Source organism: Colossoma macropomum, unplaced genomic scaffold (genome assembly GCF_904425465.1).
Source record: "Colossoma macropomum unplaced genomic scaffold, Colossoma_macropomum, whole genome shotgun sequence".
Lineage (NCBI taxonomy): Eukaryota > Metazoa > Chordata > Actinopteri > Characiformes > Serrasalmidae > Colossoma > Colossoma macropomum.
The window spans coordinates 13295887-13308542 of NW_023494795.1; the positions used below are offsets into that span (position 1 = coordinate 13295887).

General features: G+C 44.0%; 1 protein-coding gene across 1 annotated transcript in view; it reads left to right on the forward strand.

The window, feature by feature from the left end:
* The first annotated feature begins 709 nt into the window (after positions 1–709).
* The window catches only part of LOC118816096 (leucine-rich repeat-containing protein 52), a 36183-nt gene continuing 24236 nt past the window's right edge, over positions 710–12656 (forward strand). The window contains exon 1 of the mRNA XM_036582605.1: positions 710–1403. Within this exon, the coding sequence (XP_036438498.1) occupies positions 710–1403 (694 nt within the window). The remainder of the gene's footprint in view (positions 1404–12656) is intronic.

A 12656-nucleotide genomic window follows, 5' to 3' on the forward strand; every position in this document is an offset into this window, starting at 1 on the left:
GCTAAATCCACGTTCTGCTTCGGCGCGGTTGGATCACTAGTGCTCGTTATAGCTAGCAGAGGTTTTTGTTTTTCTTTCTTTCCTTTTTATAACGTCATAGAGTGAGAGAGAGAGAGAGAGAGAGAGCGAGAGAGAGAGAGAGAGAGAGAGAAAGAGCCTCGCGTCTCATTCTGTTCTGTTCGCGCGCCTTTCTTACCCTGAGGCGTCATAAACACCTGATTACGTCACAATGGGTAGGAGCGTGTCCTCGCGCTCCGGCAGGTAGTCGTTCTTTGAGCCGCACAGAGACCCACACAAACGGAGAGTCTCACAGCCCGCGTGCATCTCCCTCCCCTCCCGCTCTCTCTCTCTCTCTCTCTTTCACTCACCCGCGCGCACACACACACTGAGCTGCGCAGAGCGGAGCGTTGCCCACGAGGACCGGAACCACAAAACTCGAGATCACACAGGAACAGGACGACGGTGAACCGCGGAAGGATGAGACCGTGAAGTCCGCGCAAATGACAGCGTGACGGAGCCCCGTTTCGCCACGCGCTCACCCGACCCCCCTTCCCCCCCTACCCCACCTGCCCTGCGGAACGGGACGCCCGTCTAGCGGACTAAAGTGAGCGCGCGAGCGGCTCCGTCCTCGCCCGGCCGCGCGCCGCTCCTCCATGCGGGAGGCGCGGGCGCCTCGTGCTCCACGCGTGCGCGCCGCCGCGTCCCCGCCATGCGGCCGCGGGCCGGCGCGCGCTCCCTCTCCCTCCCGCTCTCGCTCTCCGTCTCGCTGCCGTCCGCGGCGCGGCTGTGCGCGCTGGCGCTCGTGCTGCTGCTGGCGGCGGGCGCGGCGCCCTCGCCGGCGCTGAGCGCGGGCTGTCCGGCGCGCTGCGTGTGCGACGAGCAGCTGGTGGTGCAGTGCGCGGGCCAGCGGCTGGCCGAGTTCCCCGCCGAGCTGCCGCTCGCCACGCGCCAGCTCATCCTGTCGGACAACGCCATCAGCGAGCTGCCCGCGCTGCAGCTCAACTACCTGGCCGACCTGGTGTACCTGGACTGCAGCAACAACTCGCTCGCGGAGCTGTCCGAGTCCACGTTCGGCAACCTGCGCAAGCTCGCCTACTTGGACCTGTCGTTCAACGCGCTGGCGCGCATCGACGCGCGCACCTTCGGGCCCCTCGCCAGCCTCGTGATGCTTCGCATGACCGACAACCCGGGCCTGGGCGAGATCGACGCGCGCGCCTTCGCCGAGAACGGCGCCCTGCAGGTGCTCGATGTGAGCCGTAACAACCTGACGGCCCTGAACGTGAGCGCGCTCATGGCGCTGCCGGCGCTGCGCGCGCTCGGCCTCAGCGGAAACCCGTGGCGCTGCGATTGCCGCACCGAGGACCTGTGCCTGTGGATGCACGTGGAGGGCTTCAAGTTTCAAGGTGAGGAGGAGGAGGAGGGGAGGGGGCGCTATGATAATGTCACAGTTTATAGGGGGTTAAGGGGGGCTATAGCGAGGGTTTGTGAGCGTTTGAGTGTCTATATTAGTGCAGATAGAGATAAAGACATGCAGTGAATGAGAGAGAGAGAGAGAGAGATAAGCCAATGGAAAAGGATGTTCAGTATATATTAAGCGTGGTTTAGTGTAATTCAGTGGTTGAGATGTTGACAGTCATTCTGAGTGTTTTGGTGTGAAATGTTCACTTGTATAGAAATGTATTGACTCTGATTTCCTTACAGTGGTGCTAATAGGAACCAGGAGTCACAATGTCTACAACAGAAGTAGAGCCTTTTTATTAACTATTCTAAAACCAGGAGGAACCTAAAAAAATCCAAAAACAAGTTTTCTTTGGGAATTATTATGTCTTAGATATCTCTGCATGTTCCCTTCCACCATGAAGGTATTTAAAAAGAATATGTTTTACACTTTATTTCAAAAGTTACATCAGAAATCATTGTCTCAGGGATCAGACGGCGTATACGTAACCATTTTGTGGAATAGGTTTCTGTGATGTAGCTTTAGAGGCATTCAACTCTTCAGACGTCTGATTCCCATCACTAACACTGTGAACAATTCTGAGTCAGTATGTTTCTCTAGACCAGAGCATTTCCCATTAAACCATTCTGAATGACTTTGTTTACATCCTAATGATTTAATAATGCAAAAATAATGAGAGGCAGAGAGAGCAAGAGAGCGAGTCATTAGATGGCTTCATGTCTTTTATCTGTCTGTTTTTGTTTATGTCTCTTTGTCCTATTTATGTTTATGTGCATTGCTAAAACAGTAATGCACCTTGTTACAGTCCCTGGCAGTAAAGCATGGTTGGTGTAAAGATGAGGATAGAAAAAAAATGTGGGTGTGAGAGACATGGAGAAAGAAAGAAAGAGAGAATGGGAGATAGGGACAAGCAACACAGAGGCAAAATAGGGAGAAAGAGCGCCATAGTGAGTACAGAGAGAGAGAGAGAGAGAAAGAGAGAGAGAGAGAGAGAGAGAGAGATCAGCTAATTATCTCTCGTTTGAACTGAGCGAGGTCAGGTCTTTATCAGGCTTATCACACCAGATTACTTTATCTCATTAATCAGGCCGCTAATGTGATCTTAAAGCAGCCTGGGTCTGAGTGAGGACTGGGATAGAGAGGATATACACTTACCTCGTACGACCACAGACCTAGTGTAAAGATGCTGCTTTCAACGTGGTCCTGTTTACAACAACATAAACACGAGAGCTGTGATACACACAGCAGGTAGCTCAGTATGTGTGTATGAGAGAGAAAGAGGGAACGTTTCACTACTGGACAGAAGACTTGAGAGTGTTAATGGTTAAGCGTTTTTAGCCGGTAGCTGTAGAGTGTAACTCTGTTTTGGCTGATGATCTCTACCGTGTAGTGGTCAAATGTTAACCAGGCACCACCCTTGACCACACTGTTGTTACTAGAAAGCACTACCTAGGCTATGAAACAGTCCATAGGTGTCTAGATTGAGAGCCTTGTCATTGTCTCACTGTCAGTCTCTCTCCTGATGAGCTCCTCTGACGTTTTGGTGTTGCTGCCTCCGCCGGGAGTAGACGGCTAATTATGTCTTCTTTTTAAGTGGATATGAAGAGTGAGAATTCCTGTCCTGTTATGTAATCCAATCAGAGCTCTGCTGCTGCGCCAACTCACTAAAGTGCTAGCAACTTCTCCCCTAGTCTTTCTGGCCGTAACAGTGTATGTGCGTGTGAAAGACTGAATGTCGCTTTTATCTCGTGTTCCGTTTGTGTGAGACTGAAGATTTAAGAATGTAGTATGTGTGTGGGGTGGGTGAGTGGGTGGGTGGCTGGGTGGGTTGGCGGTGTGTGGGGGGGGGGCACCTTGACAAGCAGAATGTGCTTGGTGGATTTAGTAAATAGTATGTGATTCATGGCACTTTAGCATTTGTGAGTCACTGTGTATCCTTTTTCTTGGAGGTTTTTGCTGGTGCTCTGACGTCACCTTGTGTTGCATACGCTGCATCATCTCTGCTGCTGCTGTCACTTCTGAATAGTCTGTGTGATTGCTATTGATCTCACTAAAGGGTTTTCTGTGGACGTTTCAGATGATCTCACGTGTACTTACAGCTGAAGGTTTACAGCAGCTGGGCTTTCCAAAAGCATCTACCAATTAAGGTGATATTAACCAGAAAGCTGGGCCTGCTGTACAGTTTCTGAAGACTCAGACCGACAGTGTAGAGAGCGTGTTCAGTGTGATGCTCACTCTACCATTAAAAGCCTCAGGGAGCTCAAATCCATGTTTTCTTCCTAGGTAGTTTAGTCTTGTTCTTGTGGGCACACAATATACATGGACAAATTATATCTGGTGACTAACTTTCTAATGCCTTATAAACGCCTGGTGTATTTTTCCAAAATGATCATTCTTTGATGTAAAATAGGTGGTGCTAATCTTGGGTATTGCTTATGTAAGCTGCACCCTCACCAATCACAAGGCGGATGTGGTTTGTTCAACCCACACAGCTTTATAAAAACTCCTCCTCTACATTCTCTTTCTCTCTGTTCGAGTTGGAGAAACTAACTGAGAGAAAGCTAACGACGAGCCAAAGCTGACCTAGCAAGCATGACTGAGCTACCAAACTAACTCATCTGTCTGCCCGTCGTCCATCTGTCCATCTGCCCGACAGTTTGATTCTTTGTTAGTTTGTTCAGCTGTCCCTTCATTTCTTCGTCCGCCTATTAGTTGATACCATTTGTTTGCTCAACCGGCTACGCCAACAGTGCTTATCCAGCAGTAAAGTGAAAAAGAACTTGTTGCTATATAAAAATGGATACTGTTTTAATGGAGCCATTAATATAGCGGAGTAGTCTGCAACACCGCCTGTACATGAAGAGTTCATTTGCAAAAAACGATAAACATCTTTTAAAAAAATGAGCTGACGATTGTGAGTTATTCTTAATGCACAGCGCATTCTCAACCATAAATGTGTTTTGTCACGAAAGCCATTATCGTCTATTGTAAGTTCATGTTTTACAGCAGAAACAGTAAAACGCCAGTGCTGTTCTTGAGCAGAACCCGATAAATCCGTTCAGCCAATTAGTGCGCAGTATTCAGGTCGGGTGACACAACACTGCCTTGAACTGTTTCAGGTGGAATCTCAAATGTCTCCCTTCTCCCTACAAAGTGCAGCACGTAGGTCTTAAAGTAATGGCTACTGCATCTAAACTGTGCAAGCTGAAATTTCAACTCCCATAGTGTACTGTACAGGGAGCAATGAGCCATTTGAGATCCAGCCTTAGGATTTTCAGAGGTGTGATCTTATAAATGTTTAATATTGTCCATTAATGGGCTGTTTTTGTTGCCATTTTAGCACTTTACCTACATGTTTTATGTTAAAAACTCAGAATCAGAATCAAGCTTTATTGGCCAGGTATGCTTACACATGCAAGGAAATTGGTTTTGGTTACAGGAGCTCAAAGTGAACAGTATGAAACATTTACAAATAGTGAATAAAATAAAATAAATATAAAATAAAATACACTAAGATAAAATACAAAAAAAGGAAAAATAAAGATAAAATAAAACATGCATTCCTACCATCACTCACTCATACACACACATACACAGTCATACCTGTAACCTTTACATTGTGCAAAGTATGAGTCTAAAGTTAAAGTGCTGAGTGCAGCAGCAGTTAAATGGTGTATAGTGGCAAAGAAAGGGATCAAATGGTAGTTGTTACACTTAAAAGAGCCTTTTTATCCATGATATGGCTTTGTTAAACTCTGAAACATGAAATGACAATTGACGTTATCTGCTTTTGCCAAAAAACAACAAAAGAATTTTTTTTTCAATACATTAATTTTGTAAGTTACCAGTATTTTGTTTGGTTATGTTTACTTCATCAAAACAGCCCAACTGCAGTTTGATTGATATTACCTGGAATGCACAATAAAAAACATGATTTATGAAAATTCTTTAAAATGGAAATATCTGTTTTTGCAAATGAATTCTTCAAATATAGAACTACTGTAGTTTCACTTGTTTTTAGTTCTGCTTCAGTGGAGTAGGAGGCTGGGAGAGTTGGACTAAGGAAAGTCAATCACACATGACCATGATTATTTGATATGTAAAGAACTCGATCTAGCAAGGCCAGAAATTTATAGATATTTATTTAGCTTGGTTCACAAAGATGGGTAGAAATATTCAATATCTGTAGAAAAAAATCAGCAGTCACCAGGCTTGGATCATTAAATTGTAGGCCCTTGGGGACAAAGTTTGGTGGGCCCCTACCTGGCTACCTTTTTTTCTGGTCAGGGATTTTTTTTTATCTCAGCAGGTGACATCAGGGCTGTTCAGCAGCACAGTAGTAGCATACTCACAGCAGTGTTGGGCAACTCACAACTATAAGCACATATTATATGTATTTTTATTTTTTTATTTGCGTTTGAAAATGAGCCTCCTCTAATCTGTCAAAGTTTAACGTCTCACCTTTACAGATCCCCTAGGCCACGTCTTTTGTATTCAAATTTAAAGTACATTCACAGGAATGCTAGCTCGATGTAAAAAACCTGAAAGCTTGACGGAGGTAATGCCAGATAGTGGAACGGTTGATAAGCAGTGATTGGAGGAGAAAATGAGGCCAACGTTTAGGAAAGATGTGAACAGTTCTAGGATTATGATCAGCTGTGGACTTGAAATTACTTCATTTTTTAACTGTTCTGGCAGTGACGTCAGATTATCTTTGGTAAAATTCCCCCTGAAAGTCAAATTTTATCATAATTACATGTGGGGACCATCTAGTGGCTTGGGCCCCTGGGCACGTACCCATAAAACCCAAAGAATGATCCAGGCCCCTCTATTGCCCTATCGTAGACCATGACAGTCCTCATTGGACGTGTGGTGCCTAATACTGTACGACATGCTGGTATCTAAAAAAACAAATAGAAGAACAGAGCATAGCCAAAAACAGGCATCTAGAACCCTCAAAGTACTTTTGTCCACCACATGAGCAAGTCTATGTAAGATTACTTAAACTTAATATTGCTTGAAATGTGTGATTTTTTTGAGTCACACAATTTGCACAATATTAATCAATGTACATAAACTTCCACTATGCTATTTTTAGCTAGAGTTGGCCTTTAGACACTTTAGACACTTTAGACAAAACTTTAGACACCAAACATGTCTTGGCTCAACTATGTTTGGAGTAAGAGGAAAGGTTTTCACGAAACTATCCATTTCATTGAAACGAACCCCAGTTGCCCTTTCTTTCCTGTTATGCATGAAGAAATGGTCTCTGTTCAAGTTGTAGGGCTGTATAAACTGTAGCTTACATGACTGATCAGGTCTCAAAGCGAAATGACTATATTAACTATACATTTTAACAAATTACCCGCACAAACACAAATGCCTTGGGGTGTTTTGAATTGCTGCGATGCTTGTCGACGTGCGTTGTGGTGCTGGCAGGATTTATCTGGTGACCTCTGGTGCAGTAAACACAGCGTAGCAGAGCCTCGCCGGTGCATACTGAGCGCACAGGGCGGCATGTGGAGGCTCCAGATGCTGTGGCTAATGGAGTTTGATTTAAAGGACAGCCCCCGGCTCGCAGCGAGGGCGTTCGGAACAACCTTCCACCGTCCTCGTGGAATATTTGTAAACAAAGACTTATAAGGCACTTATTCTTGCTTTTTAAAATGCAGGATGCATTGTCTGTAGTTTTTATAGGTCTGATGTAGACCATGGGATGATGTCTAATTCTGTTGGGGTCTTCTGTCTGGATTAGCATGCAGTGTTAAACACTCTTGCTGCTCAGTTTCTGAAAATTGAATGGCCAGTGTCATACCTGTCAACTTGAGCCTAATAGTAATGTGGAGGTGGGTGATGGAAAACCTGTGGAATTTAATGTAAAAAATCGAGGTAACCAAAATCAGTACTTTTTTGGTGTTTGATGTGAGGAGGCCGCATTAGTCACCAATGCTGGACGGTGTAATCCAAGTTTTAAAAGCTGTTACTGCAATGACGCTGCAGTCAGAGCTAAAAAAGTGAGTCTCGAGGTGAGGGTCTAAGGCAGCAAGGCAGGTTACACAGTGAGTGGACCTCAGATCCAAAAAATCAGGAATTTTTTGGAGAGTAATTGTATCCCAGTTGTTTTTGTAAATGCTTCACTCGTCACAGGGCAGTAGATCCACCGCTGAAATATGACTGCAGCAGGGGAGCAGGGGATTGCCTTCTTGTCTGTTCCCCTCACGTCCTTTCAGATGAGTCATTACCTATGAGGGTGATGCGTGATGGCAACTTAAGGACACAGATACTGAATCACAAACCTGTTATGATAGATTCTTCCTGAAGGTTCTGGTCCTGGACAACTCCTGCCCTCTTTACACTGGCCACTTCATTAAATACCCCTCCTTGTATCTACATTCACTGTCCATTTTATCAGCTTCACTTACTATACAGGAGCACTTTGTAGTTCTACAGTTACAGACTGTAGTCCACCTGTTTCTCTGCATACTTTGTTAGCCCCCTTTTACCCTGTTTTTCAATGGTCAGGACCCCCACAGGACCACCACAGAGCAGGTATTATTTGCACTGCAGTTACAATGACGTGGTGATGGCGTGTTAGTGTGTGTTGTGCTGGTACGAGTGGATCAGACACAGCAGTGCTGCTGGAGTTTTGAACTCCACTCACTGTCCACTCTATTAGACACACCTACCTTATTGACCCACCTTGTAGATATAGAGTCAGAGACAGCAGCTCATCTGTTGCTGGACAGTTTGTGTTGGTCATCCTCTAGTCCTTCCTCACTGGTCACTAGACGCTGCCCACAGAACGCTATCAGCTGGATAATTCTGGTTGGTGGACTACTCTCAGTCCAGCAGCGACACTGCTCTGTCTGATCCACTCATACCAGTGCACAACCACATACCAACCATACACACTAACACACCACCACCACATCAGTGCCATTGTAGAGCTGAGAATGATCCACCACCCAAATAATACCTGCTCTGTGGTGGTCCTGTGGGGGTCCTGACCATTAAAAAACAAGGTGAAAAGGGGCTAATGAAGTGTGCAGAGAAACAGATGGACTACAGTCTGTAGAACTACAAAGTGCGATAAGTAAAAGACTAAAAACAAACCGCTTGGCAACTGGGACAACATTACTGCTTTTGTGGGTATAATGCCTGAAGTAACTGTGTTATTAACTGCACTTTATGCCAATATCAAGGTATATCAGTATAAGCTGTATATTGCCCAGCATTATACATACAGCATAGGCATAAATAACAACAAAAACTGGAGAATTGAATAGAAATAGAATTATGTTCATTGAAACGTCTCCACTCGGAACCAATGGCATTCGATTGCATGTGGTACCAAACTTGGACAGGATTTCTAACCATCATGGTGACTGGAGCTGTGCCTGTTTATTGTCCCAGGCATGACCCCTATCAGACTGACGGGCGCTTGAATGCAGAAAGCATGTCAACTGTCGACTCAAGTCAACAGCTTATCAAAACAATTAACGCGCATAAACAGTCGGCAGGCCACAAAGCTCATTATGGCTTTAACATGGCAGCAAATCCTGAGCAGAAATGCTCGTTGCCACTATCACAGATATATTTGGAATAACGATGTTCATTTGCAATCATGGAAACAAAAGGCCAGGCTTGGAGCATTTGTCAAGCTGTCCTAATTATGTCCTAATGACGACGATTATGTTGCTGTCATGGCAAATGATGATATTTCAGAAAGTTCTCTAACTGGCAGTCTGCTGTTTGGAGGCACTCAGGTGCACCGAGTCTGTCAGCACTTTCCGGGTGTTGACTGGCAGCACAGCTCTGCGCTGTTGTCTGCTTAATTGCTTTGGCCTGTTCTAGAGAGAACAGAGAAAGAACGAGAGGGAGTGAGCGAGCCAGGCACATCCACCTGCCACAAGCACTGGGAGAAGGCGTTTTCATTTTTAAACATCCACCGCTGCCCTCAGCTAGCTGTCAGAAACAGAACTGCTCTGGCTTCAGCTCTCTGAGAGGTTTGAGAGGGATGAGCCGACTCTAGCAGACCTCTTCCAGGTTTTTGTGGGGTTCTGCTGCATAATGCCTCTTGTGAATTCACAAGCCGTGCGGTTTCTGGAGCCATGGCCCGTAAGCATTCAAGCCTTGTCATGGTTAGAGAGCTGTGGTGCTCTCCCTCCCATCTTGCAATAATCTTAGCAAAATGCTGTTGGGAAAAGGACTTCTGGCTCTTTCATTGGTTTAACCCTTAGAAGTCACAGTTATTGTTAGTGATATCAAAAGCATGGTCTCATTTGATATCAGCTTCCTGAGGTGAGTGGAGTTTTATGAAACCATACTCAAGTAAAAGTATTGATATTTTACAGGAATAATGACTCAAGTAAAAGTGAAAGAACATTTCCAAAACAGTGCAGGTGTCACAGAACAGGAGCTGAGGCTGGATGCAACTGCAAGATGCAGTACGCCAAAGATACCCGGATGACGTACTGCTCTGCCTAAATATTCCAGTACAGGAGCAGAGCTGTCTTCGTGATATACTGCACCCCAAAATGCAGCATAGTCATTTCAGAAGGATGTAACCACAGACGTGTGAAGATATAATGTGCAATACTTAACAGGAATTTTTTAACAGTCGTCTGTGATAATGCAGCAAATTACTGTGAGGTTTGCATTGAGCTGTACTGCACAGCATTATTGGATATGACAAAATAAACATTTTCTGCACTGGCTTTTGTGTAAATGATAGAACGCTGAAGTGAGGGAAAAGATGTTGTTTAAGAGTATTGCCAGGTTTTACGTTTTTGGTCAAGTTTGCGCAAATTATAAGCACAGTTAAAACGTGCATTTGCATTTTAAGAGATTCTGAGATTATTCTGTGCATATACAGTGCAAAACATGGTGAATAAATGTTCATTGATTTTTTTATAGGAAGTCTGATAAAATTACAAGTCAGTTCCTGGCTTATGAGTTTCATTACTTTTACAATTGTTGTGTAAAATTACAGGAGATTACTGTATTTTATTGACAGTAAGTGCATAGCAGAATGCAGCTACATCACAATAATCATATGGTCCCAGTGACTGTGAATTATTACTGTTATTACTGTGAGTTATTTATTGTACAGTATTTTGCGGTAATTTTACAGTTAAATTGATTAGAGTGTGGTTTGCCTTAAACATTTTAAAAGCCCTGGTTTCAGCCTTATATGGATACATAAAGGAAATGAAAGAAAATAATTTGACCTTCTACTGCACAGTGCACAACAGCTTTTCCTGCTGGTCTTGAGGTGGGTTTGCTTACTTTGTCTGCTTAAGTTAAATTACTATATAGATAATGTAGTTAAATAAAATCTTACAAGCATCTTAGAAAAGTTGGTCTTATTTAGACAGTCTGTATATGTATATATATATATATATATATATATATATATATATATATATATATATATATATATATCACACAATTCATATATATATATATATATATATATATATATATATACACCAATCAGGCATGACATTATGACCACCTCCTTGTTTCTACTTCTTTTATCAGCTCTACTTACTATATAGGTGCACTTTGTAGTTCTACAATTACAGACTGTAGTCCATCTGTTTCTCTGCATACTTTGTTAGCCCCCTTTTACCCTGTTCTTCAGTGGTCAGGACCCCCATGGACCCTTACAGAGCAGGTACTACTTGGGTGGTGGATCATTCTCAGCACTGCAGTAACACTGGCATGGTGGTGGTGTGTTAGTGTGTGTTGTGCTGGTCTGAGTGGATCAGACACAGCAGTGCTGCTGGAGTTTTAAACACCTCAGTGTCACTGCTGGACTGAGAGTAGTCCACCAACCAAAAATATCCAGCCAACAGCATCCTGTGGGCAGCGTCCTGTGACCCCTGATATAGCACTAGAGGATGACCAACACAATTTGTGCAGCAGCAGATGAGCTATCGTCTCTGACTTTGCACTTACAAGGTAGACTGACAAGGTAGGAGTGTCTAATAGTGTGGACAGTGAGTGGACACAGTGTTTAAAAACTCCAGCAGCACTGCTGTGTCTGATCCACTCGTACCAGCACAACACACATTAACACACCACCACCACCGCCACGTCAGTGTTACTGCAGTGCTGAGAATGATCCACCACCCAAACAGTACCTGCTCTGTGAGGGTCCATGGGGGTCCTGACCACTGAAGAACAGGGAAAAAGGGGGCTAACAAAGTATGCAGAGTAGAAAATCAGTAGAAAACAACTTCCTGCACATCTTTTGACCAAAATATATCAATGCTGAAAGAGCAGCAATGGTTGATAAGCAGTAATGGGGTGGCTAAGAAAAATGGAGCAGGTCTGGAGATCAGTCTGATTGGCACAGCTACTGATGTTGGTAGTCTAATTGCACCCCTGCCTGGTAGGGTGCACGGCTTTTGCCGTATGCTGGATACTGTGCTGTATACTACTATGAAAAGTAGCTGGTAGTGTACAGTATATACTGGTGCAGTGCGCTGGATACAGTACACAGTATGCTATTTCAAACACAGCATAAGACTTTGATGTTAATAAGAGAGAGAGCTCAAAAACAGCTAGAAAGCCAGAGACTTTGCAAACACTGGGAATTTAAAAAGAGACAGTAATTTGAAACATTGAGTGGTGTGAGTGGTGGCCGCAGGAGGAGGGCAGAGTGATCATTTAGTCGGCGACCCCGAGCACTGAAGGGTGGGAGGATTTGAATTCTGAGTCCTGACCGCAGTGAAACATCCAGCGTGTGTCAGCGTAGGAACTGAAGCTTGTTATGCACTGTTGTAGTTTCTGGTGCAGTCTTTGTCTAAAATAAATGATAAAACTCAAAAGTCAGAGGTGTGGGCGTCAGAGGTGTGGGCGTTCACAAAGAAGTCCAGATGCTGTCACCAACATAATGAAATTAAACCCAAAAAAGGAATAGTGAGGAGTTAGTAAGTAAATCCAAATGACTGAAATGTAATTGAGTAAAAAGTAAACTCCTTCCCTCACAAACATACATGAGTAGCAGCAAAAACATCAGCATTGAAACATTTTACATTAAAGGACATGAGTAAATGGAATTACCGACTACCTCACTCTGAATAATTCTTGTTTGTAGCTCCTTGAAACAAGTGAAGAAATTCTACTAAAAGTGTGATTTCTAAACTTTCAATTACAAATAGAAGAGGAAATGTTTTATTATCATTGA